The sequence below is a fragment of the Hippoglossus stenolepis genome, chromosome 16, assembly GCF_022539355.2.
Source record: "Hippoglossus stenolepis isolate QCI-W04-F060 chromosome 16, HSTE1.2, whole genome shotgun sequence".
In the NCBI taxonomy this organism is placed as follows: domain Eukaryota; kingdom Metazoa; phylum Chordata; class Actinopteri; order Pleuronectiformes; family Pleuronectidae; genus Hippoglossus; species Hippoglossus stenolepis.
This window is the reverse complement of record NC_061498.1, coordinates 5,777,803-5,796,174: the sequence shown is the minus strand read 5'-3', so window position 1 is coordinate 5,796,174 and position 18,372 is coordinate 5,777,803. Positions and strand designations below refer to the sequence as shown.

General features: G+C 42.1%; 3 protein-coding genes across 5 annotated transcripts; all 3 read left to right on the top strand.

Moving 5' to 3' along the window:
• Positions 1-845: 845 nt before the first annotated feature.
• Positions 846-5,985, top strand: nudt9 (nudix (nucleoside diphosphate linked moiety X)-type motif 9). 3 transcript variants are annotated; one of them, XM_035179988.2, is made up of 8 exons: positions 846-1,035; positions 1,578-1,826; positions 2,181-2,270; positions 2,743-2,829; positions 2,948-3,059; positions 3,252-3,398; positions 3,488-3,572; positions 3,688-5,985. In XM_035179988.2, the coding sequence occupies exons 1-8, from the start codon at positions 938-940 to the stop codon at positions 3,831-3,833; spliced, it is 1,014 nt and encodes a 337-aa protein (XP_035035879.1). In that variant the 5' UTR covers positions 846-937; the 3' UTR covers positions 3,834-5,985. The 3 variants fall into 3 exon arrangements, with proteins under 3 accessions (XP_035035879.1, XP_035035881.1, XP_035035880.1); XM_035179990.2 differs by having other exon boundaries at positions 850-1,035; positions 1,539-1,826; XM_035179989.2 differs by having other exon boundaries at positions 875-1,031; positions 1,539-1,826.
• A 703-nt stretch (positions 5,986-6,688) lies between these two features.
• On the top strand, positions 6,689-12,129 carry si:ch211-11k18.4. The gene is made up of 12 exons (XM_035181530.2): positions 6,689-6,974; positions 7,406-7,517; positions 8,001-8,094; positions 8,289-8,343; positions 8,608-8,748; positions 9,102-9,262; positions 9,508-9,606; positions 9,758-9,903; positions 10,282-10,453; positions 10,540-10,652; positions 11,173-11,257; positions 11,347-12,129. The coding sequence occupies exons 1-12, from the start codon at positions 6,857-6,859 to the stop codon at positions 11,404-11,406; spliced, it is 1,356 nt and encodes a 451-aa protein (XP_035037421.1). The 5' UTR covers positions 6,689-6,856; the 3' UTR covers positions 11,407-12,129.
• A 562-nt stretch (positions 12,130-12,691) lies between these two features.
• Positions 12,692-18,253, top strand: rabep2 (rabaptin, RAB GTPase binding effector protein 2). Its single transcript, XM_035180262.2, has 12 exons — positions 12,692-13,139; positions 14,204-14,359; positions 14,539-14,621; positions 14,712-15,089; positions 15,335-15,430; positions 15,584-15,682; positions 15,752-15,859; positions 16,136-16,214; positions 16,348-16,359; positions 16,561-16,715; positions 16,947-17,063; positions 17,274-18,253. Exons 1-12 carry the CDS (start codon positions 13,097-13,099, stop codon positions 17,376-17,378), a joined length of 1,431 nt encoding a protein of 476 aa, XP_035036153.1. The 5' UTR covers positions 12,692-13,096; the 3' UTR covers positions 17,379-18,253.
• Positions 18,254-18,372: the final 119 nt, after the last annotated feature.

Below are 18,372 nucleotides of genomic sequence, written 5' to 3'. Positions count from 1 at the left end.
CCAGCTCCATTATCACAGCGTAACAAGCGCAGGCTGCAAAATAAACACGCAGGGTGGGCGTGTCCATATATGTTGCATGTTGCCAGTTTTGCCAAGAACAACAAGAATAAGAAAAATTTAGTTTATTATCAATTTAATTTGATGATTTCGTGATAATCCACCGTTTTAAATCACTGTATATAACATGGAAGTATACAGTGACATTGTGCATATGGTGAAGCCCTGTTGTTATAATGTATTCGTCTGTATATCACTATTAACATAATCAAAATGAAAATATAATGATGCCTTACATTCTCCACATGTTCATATTAGTCCAAGATTTGGTAATGAAGAGGAAACCTGTTATTAAAACAAAATGATCTCGATTCGTCTAATTGTTTTACACTTACGTCAAGATATGGTATATCACCATTTGGTAATAATGTCAATTTTGCTTGTGCACACACACACACACATACACAAATAAACAAGACAACAAAGTGATGCTTTCGTGATGCTGTATTTCGTAGTATTTAAAATGGAAATGAAGCATCACATAATAGGTTTTCCTTATCAATACACTAAATAAATTAGCACAATTGTCTCCAAACCTGTATAATGTTTTTCTAAGGTCACATTTACACTGTCACATAAAATATTGTCATTCAAAAGGGAAAATAGTCGCTTTTACAAATAAATCTTTACACAACACTTGTATGATGTGAAGTAAACGGTATTTATGTAAAAACTGGCCAATGTGTTGTAGATGAATTAATTAATTAATTTGTGAGAGAGGCAGATTCACCAATATATACTTGAAGGTGGTCACCATGGAAACGAGTGCGACTGCTGGAACCGCACGCCCTCGGTGACGTCACCACGCAGGGCGGTGCACTTCCTGGTTACGGTGCTCTCGCATGTTGTGGTTGATCGATGCTTGGGTCCGTCTGAAGGAATGATTCATTTCCTTCTGCGGCGAAACTGGATGTGCCGGATCCGTCTAGCGCTCACTCTCCTCGGACTCCCCTGCACCGTGGGCTCCTCCGGACGTAGGTACGGACACGTTCACGTAGCAGCTACATGTTTACACGTACAGGACTAGGTTAGCTCGAAGCTAACGTTGCAAGAGTAGACAAGAGTTATGGGCTGTTTCTGTCAAAGTCCCTGAAATGACGCCATTATCAGCCGAGCCAGGCCATGTGATTTAAAATCAATAGCACAGTGAACCACAGTGCTGGGCTTACGTGCAAAATCAAATTGAAAAACATATCAGTATTAAAATGTCAAACAGAATTCAACAAATAATCATGTGATGTTTGCGAAATCATTATTACGTAAGCTGACAGATGTGTGTATCATACTGTAAAAATGACTTGTCCTGATGTCATGATGATTTCAATACGCTAACAACAGTAAAGTGTTTTTTTAGTGTGGCATGAAGTTAATGCTGTGGGAAGGTGTTTATCTATTATCTCCTGAAGAGCCACAAAAGCAAGGAGTGGATATGGGGGCGGGGGGGTCTCAACCCAACGTGTCTGACATTTCTTCCCCTGCAGGTCTGCCATCGCCTGCTCATCCTTCCCTCCTTTCATCAGCAGCCACACCGCCAGACCGATCACTTCCAGTTGCTGTAACCTCTACACGACCAGCGTCCTGACAATGCCGACCTCAGCGGTTCCTCACGCAAAATCCAGATGCCCTCAGTATCCAGGATCCAACGTCAAGCGCTTCCCGGTGCCCGATAACCAGGTGGACTGGAGTCAGAACTGGCCACAGTATAAACCAGTCAGCCACACCGACTCTGCGGTAGCAAAGAAGCCAGCATGGGCAGATCCTGATATCGGGTGAGCAACTCGTGCCGAAAAAATATATCCAAAGACATACAGATTTGGGTTAATTTGAGACTCTTAATTGACTTTAGTTGCAAATGTGAGTGTGAATGGTTTAAATCTATATGTCTGCCTTGCAATACATTTCCCGCCTGTCCAGGGTGTGGCCCACCTCTTCCCCAATGTCAGCCGGCAGCAACCCTTAAAGGATAAGTGGTATAGATAATGGATGAGTGGATAGATGAATGCCCTGTAGAATTAGTTATAGATTTCCCTGGCTGTTGTGAGATTTTTACATGTAAAGCTAGCTGTGTGAGTCCATTGCACATTAATCCAACCAGTTTTGATGACTTTTTCTTGTTTTTGCAGGTCTTTCAGTCCAAATTTCAACGCTGTGGATGGTTCTGTGGACAGGACAAGCTTCGAGGGCAGCTACAAGGTTGAAAATGGAAAGCCACTGTAAGTTGCAGAGCAAGAGAAATTGTTTTACCTAAAAAATTAAATATTACCTCTGGATTTAAGGATTTTCAAGCTTTGACAGATACAAAGCAGACTTCAGAAGAAAGTTGCCGGATCAATGGTTATGGTTATATCTCTCTTGTTCTGATTGCTAATGTGCGAAACACTTTTCCTAATGATGGCTTTAATCCAGCAGTGGTTGCAAAGAGCTGCTCGCGGGGATGTCGATTCTCCGGAGGGACCTTTCATTTTAGCAACACTTTCGCATCCCAGAAATATTTCATTAAATTTTAATATAAAGAGCAATCACTTCAGTAAGCTTTAATATTAATGGACAAACATGTCAGGAAAACTGACCAGAGTACTAAAGACTTTTTTATTTGTACGAGCTCTTCAATATACATTTATGAAAAACATATTTTCCAAGAATTGTTAAGAAACAAATGATTGAACTCACTTTTCACTCCTTTAGGAATCCTCGTGGACGCACAGGGTTGATCGCTAGAGGTCTGCTGGGACGATGGGGACCCAATCATGCGGCAGATCCAGTTGTCACCAGGTAATCTTTTCTTTACTTTACACATCTTTACTATCCAGATTCTCGCTAATCACAGTTCATTAGATCAAGGAGCCTTGTGTACTTTGCAGTTTTCTTTTCATATGTCGCTCTCTGGCAGGTGGAAAGTAGATGCCAAAGGAGCAAAGATACAACACCCAGTCACCAAAAAGCCTATCCTGCAGTTTGTGTCCATCAAGAGGAAGGACTGTGGGCAGTGGGCCATCCCTGGGGTTGGTGAATTTCACGTTTAAATTTTCACGATCTACCTGCCGACCATTTTATGCTCACAACTATTCAAGATTTCTCAAGGATAACAGAAATAAATTCACAGCCGAGGAATGGGGGGTGTGGTTTGGGTTATTTAGGATGCCATGTGTCTGTGACTTGCGTGTTAATGTGTGTGCCATGTGCTCGTGTTGTAGGGGATGGTGGATGCAGGGGAGCAGGTCACCCTCACGCTGCAGCGGGAGTTCTCGGAGGAAGCGTTGAACTCTCTTTCGGTGTCGCCATCGGAGAGAGCAAAAATCAATGAGCGCATCACGAAACTCTTTAAATCAACAGGGTTTCAGGTGGGCAGCTGACAAAGACTTGCTTATCACTTTCTGGTCAATAAGTTGCCTCTATAAGAAAACTGAAGTATCTTGTTTTTCTCCCTCAGGTCTATAAAGGCTATGTGGATGATCCTAGAAACACTGACAATGCTTGGATGGAGACAGTCGTGGTCAACTTCCATGATGACTCAGGTATCAATAATTTTTGCATTAAACAATTGAAATGTATAGTTCTGATACATTTTCACTCTGGGGGCAACAAACTGCATTTTTGTGGGACTGTGAGATATCTCTGTTGTTACCGTAGGCGACAGTGTGAGCGAGCTGCCGCTGCAAGCCGGCGATGACGCAGGACAAGTCAAGTGGGCTGATGTGGACTCGTCTTCACCCCTCTATGCAAGTCATTCCCATTTCCTGGAGCTGGTTGCCAAAGAGAGGAAGTCCCACTGGTAACCAAACCAAGACTGTTCTGACAAAACCATGAAGGAAACACGAACATGAGCATCACTACTCTCAGTGAGTGCTGAGAGTGCTTGATAATTAGAATGCATGACACCTAACACTGTACCTCACTAATTTTAACATTAAAATTACATTTATGATAATGAAAGCCTAATAAACATCTCATTAACGGTACATGATGTACAATGAATGATGGACATTGTGGCTATGCAGCTTTACTCTACTAATGTAGCAGAACTAATGAAATGAATGTAAAACCCCATTCAGGCCTGGTACATCTGTCCTGAGTGATCCGTTCACAAGTGGCCAGCGCTAAGTCCAGGTCGCACCCAAATGCGTTCAGATCACTCAGACCACATTCAGAGGTGGTGTGGGACGCACATGGCCGCATTCATTTAGCCGCGTGAACCACACTATCAACACTATTCAGTACATATTGATGGAGACTTTTCTTAAATTGGTAAAATCTTTCCCCTGGCTAAAAACAACATTATTTGGTCCTCACTTACGCAAATGTCGTACATATTTATTTTCCGGGTAAGTGAGGTTTGATCACAAGTGGTCACAGGAGACGCATTCAGGACGGACTTAACACTGACCACTTGTGAACGGATCTTTGAACAGGGCCTAAGTAGCAGGTTGAAAGCTTGTTAAAATGTATGCTGTTTGATTTTTCTTATAGAACAGAAACAAAAAAAAAAGAGACTCTAGGTGTAAAAACCCACATGGTGCTCAGTGGCACACTTCATCAACAGATGAGGCTAACCACATGATTTCCACTGGCACAAATTGTGCTAATTTATTCAATGCTAACAAGAAACACATTAAGCCAGTGAAATCTTGTGAGAACAACCTCAATGGGCTGCTGAACATAACACATACAACATTAATGGAAGTGCGATAAGGGGGCAATCAGGGAGAAAAGTGTGTGGACTGATTTTGATGTGTACATGTGAATAGAAAATGAAGAAGTTGCTGGAGCTCTAGCTTCAGCCCAGACAGGCTGAAGCTAGAGGACAAACACGTTCTCTAGTGGTAACAGTCGGTGGAAGCAAAGGCCATTTCACATTCGACAGCCTGGTCTTTCCAAATGTTCGCACAAGTATGTGTCATCTCACTGGTGGGAAATTGAGAATTACGCATCAAGTGGTTTGCATCTGTTAGGATTACTGAGATAAACACTTCTGTCATCAAAAGGCTGTCAACAACCAGCAGCTGAGCTCATATTAGTTTCAGTGATGGGAGGCAGCTGCATCATCTTATGTATCCAACTTGTTTTCAGGCTGAATGAACAGATTTCATAATATGTGACATGCATGTTCTGTATGCTGTAAAGCTAGAGAGCATGGCCATTAGGCACTTAGGGGAAATGGAAGAGATTGTGGCTGTAAAATGTCATTTAATTAGACGCAAAGCAGTTTCAGGAGGCGCCACGAATCCTAAAAGCTTCATAAGCGGAGTGGAGAGGCTCTGCTGTTGAAATGTGATATTATATAGTAAAATGTTAAAATTGTTCTTTACGTCCATGCAGATGCTCATTCAGGTCCAGTGCACCTGGGCTTCTTTCCATCTCCACTGACATTATGAGCACTAATAGCATGTGTGTTGTTCCAGCGTTAAAGTTCCGATTATTTATATATTTTTTCTGCCTTATTCAATTTTAGTATCAAGACAGAAGCTGCACCAAATTGCGCACACTCATAGATATCAGTTCCCCAAATGTGCCTGATTTTTGTTCATCAAGATCCATGAATTATTTCCTGGGAAATCTGTGAAAATGTAAAAAATAAAATGCCCTATAATGCCCCTTTGACCTGATCCATGCGTAAGGAATTATCGGTCGGCCCGTGTCGCACCCTTCCCCCAAGTTTCAAGAAAATTGGTTCGGTACTTCCTGCGTAGGTACTACATGATAGGACAGGAAGATGGGAGAGCAAGTGATCAAATAAATTAAATTGTATTATTTTATTTATTATTACCAATGTTATACATAAGACTTCGCCGACTGGTTTGCTTGTACGTGCTGAAACGTGAAAATGAACCAACAGATGTCTACTTACAAACTTTGCACTGAATTTCTGAAGTGTCTTGTGTTTTTATTAATTTGATTCACTTGACATATTAAATCACTATGAATTCTTGAGTCGATTTGTGTTCTTTTATTCCTCAAAGATTGTATTAGATTGTGCACTGTATTTACTGTCTTACAGTGTGGGTAACTTTAGTCCTATCTATAGAAGAACTATGTCGATGATTAATCAACTGTTTTCGGTCACATCCTGCTGCTGAACTTGTGTATTTATATACAGTTGTGAAAACTTGCTACAGCTTTACTTTCTTTTTTATCCTGTGTGTGTGCGTGTGTGTGCTCTTGTACGGCTGTCTTTGTGAGGACCAGATTGAGTCTACAACCTATGGAGTGAGGACATTTTGGCCGGTCCTCACTTCGTGACCCCTCTTTAATGGACTGTTTGGGGGTTAAGTCTTTGTTTTAGGGTTAGGGTTAGAATCAGGTTTAGGTTAGGTTAAGGGTTAGGCATTTAGTTTGGATGGTTAGGGTTAGGGGTTGGGGAATACATTATGTCAATGAGTGTCCTCACCAAGATAGCTGTACAAACGTCTGTGTGTGTGTTGTGTGTTGTGTGATCAAAGGGTTGTTTGAGGTTTTTGACCTGGCTTTAGGGTTAAGAATTAGGTTTAGGTAAAGCATTTGAATTTTGGATGGTCAAGGGTTATGGAATGCATTATGCTAATGAGAGCCCCCACAACCATAGAGAGACAAGTGTGTGTGTGTGTCATGACTATAAATTCCACGGCTGGAACTACATTACCCACAAGCCCGTGCGTCAGGAAAGAAAGCCGTTGAAGCTGACGACGTGGCCGCGCCGCGTCTCGATCCCGTGTCTCAACGCACCGGGGCGATTCAAACCAGACACACCGGCTTTGTTCGCAGCGACTTCAGCTTCATGCTCGGACGCCTCCGTGGGAAACTGTAACTCCACCACCGCGTAACAATGTCCGGACGGGTGAAGAACCGAAGTGCGGCCAACGCAGAGGCGCTGTCCGGCGCCGTGTCCTGCGACGAGCGCATCTTGAGGGATTGTCATCAACTGTACGCGGATCCCGTCAGTGGTGAGCGGGCTGGGATTCGACCTGTTGACCTCCCGGGTCCAGAAGCGACACGTTTGATTAGGTCGCTAAGCTAGCTGAGCTAACTTGGTGGTTAGCTGGCTAAGTTGGTGTGTAGCGCTAGATAGCAGGGAGCTAACTGTTAGCTAGCTAGTGAGCAGCAGGGATTGTGTGACTTGGCTGACGTGCTGTAGTTACTTCACCCACTGATGTAGCCGCTTTTAGTCAACGATGACACGGATACAGAATTTTGCAATGAAGCTCGTGCTAGTTTTGTTTTAAACTAGTTTTTCTTGCCAGTTTACAAGAAGTATGTGTTCCAATAAAATGAATGAAGGTTTGCTTTGAGTCATCCAGTCTTAATGGGAGTGATCAGGGGAAACACAAAAAAGTAAAGTAGTGTCAGCCCTAATCGTGTTCTCTGTCTCGTTCAGGGTTGATCACAGTGGCTGAATCTGTTGGTGTGAAGCTGCTGGCTCCCAGGAAAAAGATCACCGTGATGCTGATGGGAAACCACTCTGCTGGGAAGAGCTCCTTCATCAACTGGTGAATAGTCATCAACTTCATCGTGGACATATTATCTTCTGTGTTTATAAAGAATTAGGAGTAAACTAATCGAACGTGTGTATGAGTATGACGCACGACATTGACTCATTGAATGCCTAATAAAAATAGCTGTACAATTTTTAGAGAAGTATTTCCAGACAACTTCAATGTAGTGTGAAAGAAATATGTCTGTAGAAAGACAAACGGCACACATTACTGATCATGTTCAAAAGTTATAACGGGTCTACTGAGTCTAAATCTGTAAAATCTACATCAATGCCTGATCATGCACTTGTTAATGTGCCTCCTGCATGCACTACCCAGGGGCCATTTTCCCCCTTGTAGTGAATGTGTCCGACCCAGACGATCTCCTGCTGCGTTTCTTCGAAAGGGAAACTCTGGAAATTATCCACACCCAATTTTCTGGCCATTTTCCCCCGAGTTTGAAAACGACTCATGTTTGACTTTGTTCTTCCTTGTCAGGTATGTGGAGGAGCACATCCAGCGCACTGGAGTGGCTATTGAGACTCAAGGCTTCAGCTTTATCACAAGTGGACGGAAGAGAGAATCTCTCACAGTGAGTGCAGCAGGAGCTCATGTTTGTGAAGTAGATGCATTTTTGGTCCAGTGAAATTTAATAATAAGTTCAACTGTCAATCACTCACTTTCCGTTTAAGTAACTTCTCATTATAGCAGTTTATTACACAAACCTAAATCAGATCTTCTCTAATGATTTCAGCTCAGTGCGACTGATCTTTCTTTCTTCTTTAGGGAAATGCCACCCTTCACCTATATCCCCACTTCAAGCCTCTGCAAGAGTTCAAAGGTGAGATTTTCAGCTGCTGCCAAGCAGTTCATGTTGCCCAGAGATTTTCTGTATGTTGTCGTTTGTCCATCTATAGTATTTATTACATCTAGTTTGTGTGTAGCCTGTGGAGGATGCCCACTGAGCCCACCCTGAGACAAACAGTATTCATTAACGATAGACTTTGATGATTGATGTGTCACTCAAAGTTGAATTCAGGTTATTGTGCTGTAACGGCTTACTTGCTACTAACTGATATTTTCTGATCTCTATTTTGATATCTAGGTGTTTCAGAGTACCTGAGCACAGAGATCTGCACGTCACGACAGAAACGGTTCAGCTTGGTGACATTTGTGGATTCGCCAGGTTTGGTGGACGGTGATATGAAGTATCCCTTCGATGTGGACGATGTTCTCCTGTGGCTGGGTGGGTGGAAACTAACTGAACTTGGCTGCTATTGTACTGCAGTTATCAAGGCTTTGTGTTGGATCCAAATTTAATATACTGTATGCAGTTCATTAGTACTTTTGTATTATTTTTAATGTCATAACTTCCTGTGAGAGCTTAAGGTTTGTTATCATCTTTCACTGGAATCATGTTTTCTCTGTGTTAAACTGTGATATGATTCTAAGTTTTGTGTCGAAATATACTTAAGCATAGAATAGAAAATTGAATAGAAAATTAACAAAAATCCCCCTGAAGAGTAATGATTAACTTAAACATTTTCTAATAGTCGACCTAATCTGTAAAATAATGGTCCTTCCCACTGTCACTCTCAGGTGATCTCTGTGACCTGATTCTGGTCTTCTTTGACCCCATGGGTCAGGCTCTGTGCAAGCGCACACTCAACATCGTGGAGTGTCTGAATGAGAAACACGGGGACCGCCTGCGTTTTTTCCTGAGCAAAGCCGACGAGGCTGGGGGAGAGTCAGACAGACAGGTATGCACAGCAACAGCTCACAATAAAAATGTGTTATTAGGTCACCACCAGGACTTTCTGTCCCTGTAAGATAAAAAAAAATAAACTCCATTGCTAATATTGTCTGACTGTAACAGATTAGGAGGTCATTTGACACAAAACGCACGCTCACTTCTACACAATATAGTAACAGAAATGACCCAGAAACTCAATAGTGGAAGTGACATCCTCCCTCTCTCTTCCTGACTTATTTCTCGTTTTCTCAGAGAGTAATGATGCAGATTGTCCAGGAGCTCTGCAAGCGACCAGGACTCAACAAATGTGGCTTTGACATGCCCACCATCTATATCCCCAATCCTAACAAGGTAAGAGCTGCACTGTCAGTGAGTTTTACACGTTTGTCAGTTTTTTAAGCTTGTACACCAGCTCCCTTTTATTTGCTCTTTGTATCCAGTGTCATTCCAATTAGTTAGTAGTACGGGCTGACATTGAATTTCTTCGTTCTTCTCTTCTTAGCCAAGTCGCTGTGTGAACCAGATTGAGGAAGTGTGTCGCGCCATCGAGAAAACGATCAACCAAACGGTCCAGAATGCCCTCAACTCTCTGGAGAAGGACTGTGAGCTCATCAGTGAGGCCGTCACTGACACGCTCAGTAACGACAGGTAACACGCACAAAGGCTTTGCGTTACACAAACGTAATATCATCTCATAGAAGTATGGACCTGAGCAGCTATACACTGTAGTACACACCATAAACTGTATATTAAGATGGACGACACCATAGCTCACTGAATGTGAAGCCAAAACATCTCAGTTGCCTCCTGCTGGCTGGCTGCAGAATTGGTCATTAACCCCGCCTCCTCCATGCTAGAGTGTGGCAGTAAGATGGCAGTGTTCATATCAAGAATATTTGGGCTTTATTTGGATAGTGGGAGGAAGTGGAGACGCATCTTCCCATCTTTATATAGTCTATGATACATAAACAGTAGCATCAGTCCTCAATGCTCCCAGAGAATAACTTTGACCCTCTGCTCTCACAGGCAAACCGCTGTAGAGAACCGACGAGCGCGCTGTAAGAGCTGCTTCCTCACTCTGCTGGGCTTCAGTGTCCCGATGGCTCTGATGGCTCTGCTGGTGCTGGGCATTCTGTCCAAGGAGCTGCTGGATGTGGCTCTGGGCCACGAGGGCACACAGGCGCTCTCACTCTACCTGGTGAGTGTCCATTCAAGCAAGAAATAGATTCACAAAGAGTCTTTAAAGTCATCAAGTGTAATTGTAGCTGCTCTTGTAATCCACAGAATCCCATAGTGAAAATATTTGAGTCCCTCTCCATGGAGCAGCAGCTGTACAGCTGTGGCGGACTGATCATTCTCTCCTTCCTCCTGCTCATCGTTGCACGCTACTCCTTCAGGTAGGAGAGTCGGATCAGAGCCCCATTACAGCCTTTGTCCTGAAATGACACAGAATTCAAGATTAGACCTTTTTTCATTTCCTGTAATATCCTCAACATTGTGTAGACACTTAATCCAATGTACCCCTTTTCTCTCTCAAGACAGATTTTTAAACAATATTTTGTTTATTAGTGTCATGCAGCTCACGCTTCTTATTGTAAATATTATTTCACTACTTATTTGTCACTGCTTTATTTAACCTCACTCGTCTGCAACGGTGTCACTTTCAGTTCCCTTTGTGAAATCAAAAAGAGCTTCTCAGTTCAGTTTTCAAAAGGAAGTAGAAACAGTCCTTTCACTCTGAGAACTTTAGTTTCTTTTTGTTGTGCAGCTGCATGTGATAATGGCTCCCTGTGGACCTGGAGCAAACAAAAAACAAAGCCTTTACTTTTCCAACCTCTGCATCTACTGTATTTCTGTGAATCACCAACCTGATCCAAATTCTTGGTCTTTGAGTTGTTTCCCTTCGATTCTTTGCAGAACTCGACCAACTCTGTCAGGCAAACAGAAAAGGCAGCTGCAGGAAAAGCTGGAGTATGTTCAGGAGGTGGTCAAGAACAAAAAGGTACCGTGAACGTGACTGACTCTGAACTGTTCTGGCCATACATGGGCTGTGTTGAGTTATGTTGTTAATTGTTTATTCCTTTCCTCTAGAAAATTCTCTATGACGAATACCTTCGCCAAAGTGTCAGCGACCAGGACATGGATGCGTAGAAACTGTTGTGATGCACACAGACTCGGCTTCCCCACAGCGACCCCGCGTCTAAAATGTTTCCAACATCTAACACCAACTGGCTATTTTTTTTAATTGTGCAGATGTAAATTACAGTCAACAGCACTTGGTACAAATTCTGGTGCTTTGAGTTCTGTAAAAAAAACAACTTGATGTTACCTCTGTAGAAAACACTACCTGCAGATAAGCAGGGTTCACTCTCACAGCAGGTGAACTCAAGTTCCAGATAACATGTTTGTTGTGGGCATTTATAAACACGTCCTCTGTGACTGCTCCCCTCAAAGGAATTCAGGCTCACACCACTTTAAGATATTTAAAGAATTGCAAACTATTTATGATATTACTTTATCAGAGAAACTGTATTTTGCTTAAATGACATATAGCACTGGTTTACGTAGGTCACTTTGTATGTGTTGCTGTTTTTCCAAGACTTTCACCAGCATTTTATACAGTACTTTGTCTGCTTCATGACTCGTACCAGGAAATACAGTTTTGGTATTAATGCACAAATTTACATCATGAACTTCTGTGTTATAATATGAAGAATATTCAATTAACAACACAACGCCTGCAAGTGAAGTAAATCTAGATTGTGAGACTGAGATCAAACCGTTTCAGTGACTACTTCCACTTTTTGTACTTTCCTTTGTACTTGTGACTGTTTTAAATACAACTGATTAATAAAGAAAAGTATGTTCAATATAGAAAGTAATGAGGCTTTTTTTTTTTACTTGGAGATGGGGTTGAATACAGGAGGATGAAGTATTTTCAACTGTTTTTTTATTTTTTAGAGTTAAAAAATGTGGGACAACAATCTGAAAAATAATGTGTGACAATAAATAAAATATGACAATGTGATGATAGTTGAATTAGGTGACTATAGACATAACGTCAATATATAACAATTTACAAAATATGTGATGATAAATAGAATATGTACCTTGCAAAATACAGACAATAAACAGCATGAAAAAACGTCATAATATATAAGATTCAACACTAAGAAAATGTGACTGGATGCAATGTTTGTATAATGAAAATTATTCAATAAAAATGTGACAATAATTGTTCAAATTAACAAAATGTGTCATTATGAATAAAACACATTCCAATAACAAAATGTGTCAGTAAATTTTGAATAAATAAAAAACATGTGACAGTAAACCAAATATATGATAATGAATCAAATATGTACAGTTATTTATGAATGTGGCTCAAACTGGGGCTGGGTGGCCTCCAGGGGTCAGCAGCTACTGGTTAAACAGGGTGGAGGACATGTGGGTGTTAGCACTTCAATAAACAAACGTGTCAACTCCTTTCTTAGTTTATTAACAAGCAGAAAGTGAAGAAACAAACACGTTCTCTCTGACTGCAGAGGACAGAGGGACAGAGGAGGACCAGGGGAGGACAGGGGAGGACAGAGGAGGACCAGGGGAGGACCAGGGGAGGACAGGGGAGGACAGAGGAGGACAGAGGGAGAGAGGCGTCAGGGAACAGGAAGGAGGTTGACGTGTTTCCGCAGCTCACACCGGGGAAAGTTGTTTCCTGAAGCGGACACAGTTCGGACCGTTTCCACGCTAAAGTCCCGCTGTTCGTCCAGAAACCATCAAAATGTCCGGGGCAGCTCCGTGGGACCGTCGGTCCGTCTGTGTCTAACCTGTCGGCGGGTGAATGGAGGAGCTGTCAGGGGAGACGATGAACACCGGAGACTCAGGTAATAAACACAAGCCACGTTAACCTGGTTTGAAATGAGCTGAACTTCCATTAAACATTAACTTTGCTTCACTTGGGGCCTGTGGACCGAACCACCTGTTAGCTTCGTTTGCCATGGAGATGAACGGGCGCTGCTAGCCGCAAGCTAACACTTAAACCCATGTAATCCTCCACAGAGAGACTTTTAATATTGTCAAGATATTGATCTTATCGCGAGAGTTCGGTTTGATTTCTTCAAATACAAATATCACAAGTTTACTGCGTAAGTGAACTGTACTGTACACATTGTGCAAAAAATAAAGTATACACTGTACTTATGTTAAAGTACAGATACTGCAATAAAGCAGTACTGTCTGGGTTGTTAAAGTTTGAGCTCATTTCAACTGTTTTATACATCTGACAATACACAAAATATGTGATCATAAGTAAAATATGTCACAACAAATGAAATACTTTTCAACAGGGGTGGATAAAGTGTTCACAGCCTCATGTTAAAGTAGAAATACTGCAATAAAGTGTTTCATACATATACAATACATCTACAAATGTACATACTATCCTCAAGTAAAATATTTGTGTAATATTTGATGTTTACAACACATGTGACAATAAACACAGCAGGGGATTAAACTTTAAAGAAAATATGTGACTATAAACAAAATAGTTTTAATTGTTAAAGTTGAGTTCATATATACAGTGCCTATACAAATATACACATTACATGTAGGGTGTGTGTATGGCAATACGACCTGCAAGTAAACTATTAGTGTAATATATGTTAAGAAGTAAATTATGTGACATTAAAAATATTTGACAATAAATCGTTCTGTGCCCTGACACTTTGTCATGTAGAGTAAGAATGTCGTCAGGGGCTGTCATCCATTGTTTCTTTGGGTTGAAATGCAGATTATTATCTTTCAGGCTGACCTCTGTAACAGTGTGTAAAGTACTTCTCTGCCACAGTCAAACCACGATGACACAAATGTGCTTTGTTGTATTACAAAGCTAAAATAATGCCAGAATACATAACGTAATAACATAAGAACACGTTTGTCATTTTCCCAGAGGCGAGCCTGCAGGCCCAGCTAGCCGAGTGCCGAGCTCAGGCCGAACACTGGCAGGGAGTGGCGACGATCTGCGAGCTGAGCAAACAGGAGGAACTGGCAGAGCTGCAGAAACAATGTGATCAAGAGATCCAGTCGCTGCAGGAGGCTCTCAGAGGTCAGAGTGTGTTTGTGTTTGGCGGCTTGTGTGGACACGGCCTGATAAAAGAAACGATAGAGAAACGTTAGCTTGATTATTTGAATCTGGAGTCAATGTATGTCAATCCAACACTTCTACTCCATAGATTCTTACACTTTGTGATGAATGGTGTCATCATTATCCTGTTGTATTTGCAGAGACAGCAGCGCAGTATGAGGCCAGGATAGCGGTTCTCCAGTCTCAGCCTGTGGAGTGGAGGAGATCCAGTGTACAGAGCATGGTCAGTGTTAAACTTTCTTTCACTTTATTAACTTGTGTTCCAGGTGTTCCAGGACTCAATCCCACCAATTTGTGTTTCTCCACCTGTTAGATGAGTGGAAGGAGAAGCAGGATGGACGCTGAAGTCTCCAGTAGCGAATCTTCGACATCGAACACCAGCAGGATGACAGAGGCTGAGGCGATGGCATCGATAGAGAGGACTCGCGGCCAGCCGGCAGAGCTTGAAGCCGCCGCGGACGGCGAAGGGGCTCAGCTTACGGCAGAGGGTTATTTTTCACTGCGGCACTGCGACTCGGCCTCGTTGTCCTCCTTCTCCTTAGACACGCCCTCCCTGCCCAGGAAACTCCACGCTCAGGAAGACACGGACTCACTGGTGTCCACAGGAACTTTGGTGCCCGAGGCCATTTACTTGCCACCTGCTGGACACCGACTGGTCACACACGGCGACTGGGATGCACTCAATGCTCAGGTATACTGACACAAACACTCATTTCAGGAATATAGTTTCAAGCTGCCGAAGTTTGTCTTTGAAGGGAAAACATTCTTGATCTTTGACTTCTCATGTGCTTCAACATCCAGAATTGTCATAGTTTTCTGTTTCTGTTCTTTATTCATGATCTTGAATGTAGCAATTGATAATTGTCACTCCAAAATTGAGTCAAGCCTTCAGCTTCGAGTCCTTCAGGTGTGAAGAGGGTGTGGTGTGTTTGGCAGGTTTCAGAGCTGCGAGGGGAGGTGAGCCGGCTGGAGGCGGAGAAGGAGGAGCTGGAGAAAGAACTGGACACGCAGACCAACCACACACACAAACAGGTGGGGAAAAAAGCTCCTAGAGTAGTGAAGACACGCACACACTATAACAGCTATAAACAGCTATATAACAGCTATAGAGCTGTTGTGTCAAGATCTCATGACAGCGAAATGGAAATGACACGCACAGGCTCATACACATGTGTTTTTGTCCAGGTGTCAATGCTCCAGTCTCAGGTGCAGACTTCAGAGGCCCTCCTCCTGGATTTGCAGAAATCTTTTAGCCAATCACAGAATGCAGTCCAGAGCCGGCTGGTGAGTGACATCATGTTGATCACTTGGTTCCCATGGAGCAGGTGTTGAAAGGATCATTCTCTCCTGCAGGCGGAGTTGTCTTTTTCTCAGAGGAAGATGTGCAACGAGCTGTCCAGACTGAAAGGAGACGAGGTTGAGGATGAGGTGGCAGACCCTTCACTCCAAGCAACACTACAGGTACCATCACTTGTTTACTGGTTTTACTTTCCCTGTATATCTGCAGCAAAGAAAAAACTTCACTTACTATTAATTTTTGACCTTTTATGAAGTCTCATTATTGTAATTTTACTTTGTAATCAAGTAATCAAGTTGCCAATGACCTGATTTGGAATTATTTTGACATCTATTTATTTTTGTTCCGGTTTTGTTTTAATTTGATTTCATGGTTTTATAGCCGACAGTTTCTTCATGTGTCTCCTACTCATATGTGTTCACTGTGGAACTCGCCTGCAGGGGGCGCACTGTGAGGAGCGTCTTCGCATTGAGATAGTGAACTTGAGGGAGCAGCTGGACACTCGGACAGAGGAGAACGGTCTGTGGATCATCACATCCGTATTTAAGCAGTTCTCCTGCACTGTCTGTCTCGTCTGTCTCGACTGTGACACATGTTTTATTCTGCTTTTTCTCACGTCCTCTCTGCTGCCACCTGCATCTTCTGTCAACAGAGGTTTTAGAAGGTGAGTGAACAACTCCTGCTTTATTATAAGTGTAAGAGGGCAGTTAATAATTCTTGTTATTGGTGTATTTCATTCAGATTTACCTGGAGTTTTCTTTTTAATAAGCACATCGTTGTAAACAGGTTGAAGAGCCCCCATGATGCAGCGGTGATTGATTTCTTAACTTGATGCAGACCTGTGTGCGATTGTGTGTGTGTGCAGTGCAGCTGTCCAGTCTGAAGACGGAGACAGAGAGGATTCAGGCTCAGAGGGACCAGCTGCAGGCTGAACTGGCGGCCTGCCGCAATGAACTGGACGCCCTACGGGTGGCGCTCTCTCATGTACAGAGCACCAACAAGGCTCTCGGCAAAGATAAAGTAAATCCAAGTGTTGTGCCTCAGTGAATCTTATCCTATGATTAGCAGTCTGTACTTTAATATGTAGATAATGAAAGCTAAATACTTAATGCTTAAACGAGACACTCTAATTTAACTCTACATTGTTGAATAGTATAAATGGTTCATGCTTGAGTGTCTATTTAATAGTACTAATAGGATCATAATATCTGGAGATTCTGGACTTGAATATGGTTTGATCTGTTGTGTCAGGCGGCTCTGCACCAACAGTGTCTGGAGCTGCGAAGTCAAGCGATCAGCCTGCGCTCACAGGTCGACACCATCCAGACTGTGCAGAGGGACTTTGTCCAGCTCTCCCAGTCGCTGCAGGTAGGAACAGTGGGGATCAGAGTCCTTCATCGGCTCGGGTACCTGCAGTAGATAAGTTGTGTAATGGTTCTTGGGTATTAGCACTGATAAAAATGAACTAAACTAAAGTAGTATTTTTTTCTGACAACTATCATTAGCTTTAGAAATCTGTGGAGCTACTCCACATTAATGACAAAATGTTAACTTACTCCCCCGTCTCTCTTCCTTCAGGTGAAGCTTGAGGTAATTCGACAGGCGGAGAGTCTGGAACAAGTCAAGGAAATCCTGGAAGAGGGCGTCAGTGAAGCCGGCTCCTCGCCTGCAGACGCCTCGTGAGTTTTTCTGAAAGACACACCGGAACCACTGGAACCAAAGACCACGGACCAAGATGAAGTATCTCTACAGTGACCAATAATATTCAACTAACCACAGCCACATGAAACAGACAGTGTGGTAGGGTGGGCGCTGGAGTCATCCCAGTCGCTGCTGCTGCTAGCACAGTATTATGACACTGGAGATTCTCCTGAACAGAGACATGATGTTTCTTTTTGTTTCAGACACAATGGTTTTGTGTCAGTGACTCAAACTGTTGCTTAGTGACCAAAGTGATCTGTGGTGAATTCTGCAGTGACGCTGTTCATTTATCTCACACATTCTATTTTCCCTACAACTAGTGACATGTTTCTTTCTGTACTAAAACACATGTAAATATTCTCTGTTTATAAAACTGACTTCAGCTAAACACTCAACAGTTCAACACTGAACTTATTAATATGCAAACAACACGAGCATTTTCATATGCAAACAAGTTTTCTCTGGACCTTTTGTAGAGAGACGATGAGGACCTATACAATTACATTTATTCAATAATAAATTCAAAATATACTCATCTAAGTTAACTGCATTTCAGATATGATTTTTTTTTTTTTTAATATCTGAGTTTGTTGTCTTTTAAGCTTAGTATTGTTATATATTTCAGTTCTGTAGTAAAGCCACATTTATCATTTAGACTTCAAACTGAGAATGAGAAAATATGTAAAAATCAAATAAGAAATGTGAATGTTAACATATTGCCATTTTTTTATTAATACCGAAAACTAACGACAGGTTTCCACTGCACACAGGGTCATCTAATTTAGAAACAGGATTATTGGAAGACTAATATGCATATTTGTTCAAATGGATATTTTAATAAACTAGGATTGATTATACAGCGTATTTGAATAATTTCCATTTAATCTATTCATAAAATCTTGCATGCCCTTGATTTTTTTTTTTTTTTTAATATAGCCTCAAAAACTCATACATGGAGTCACGGGCTGAAAAAGGT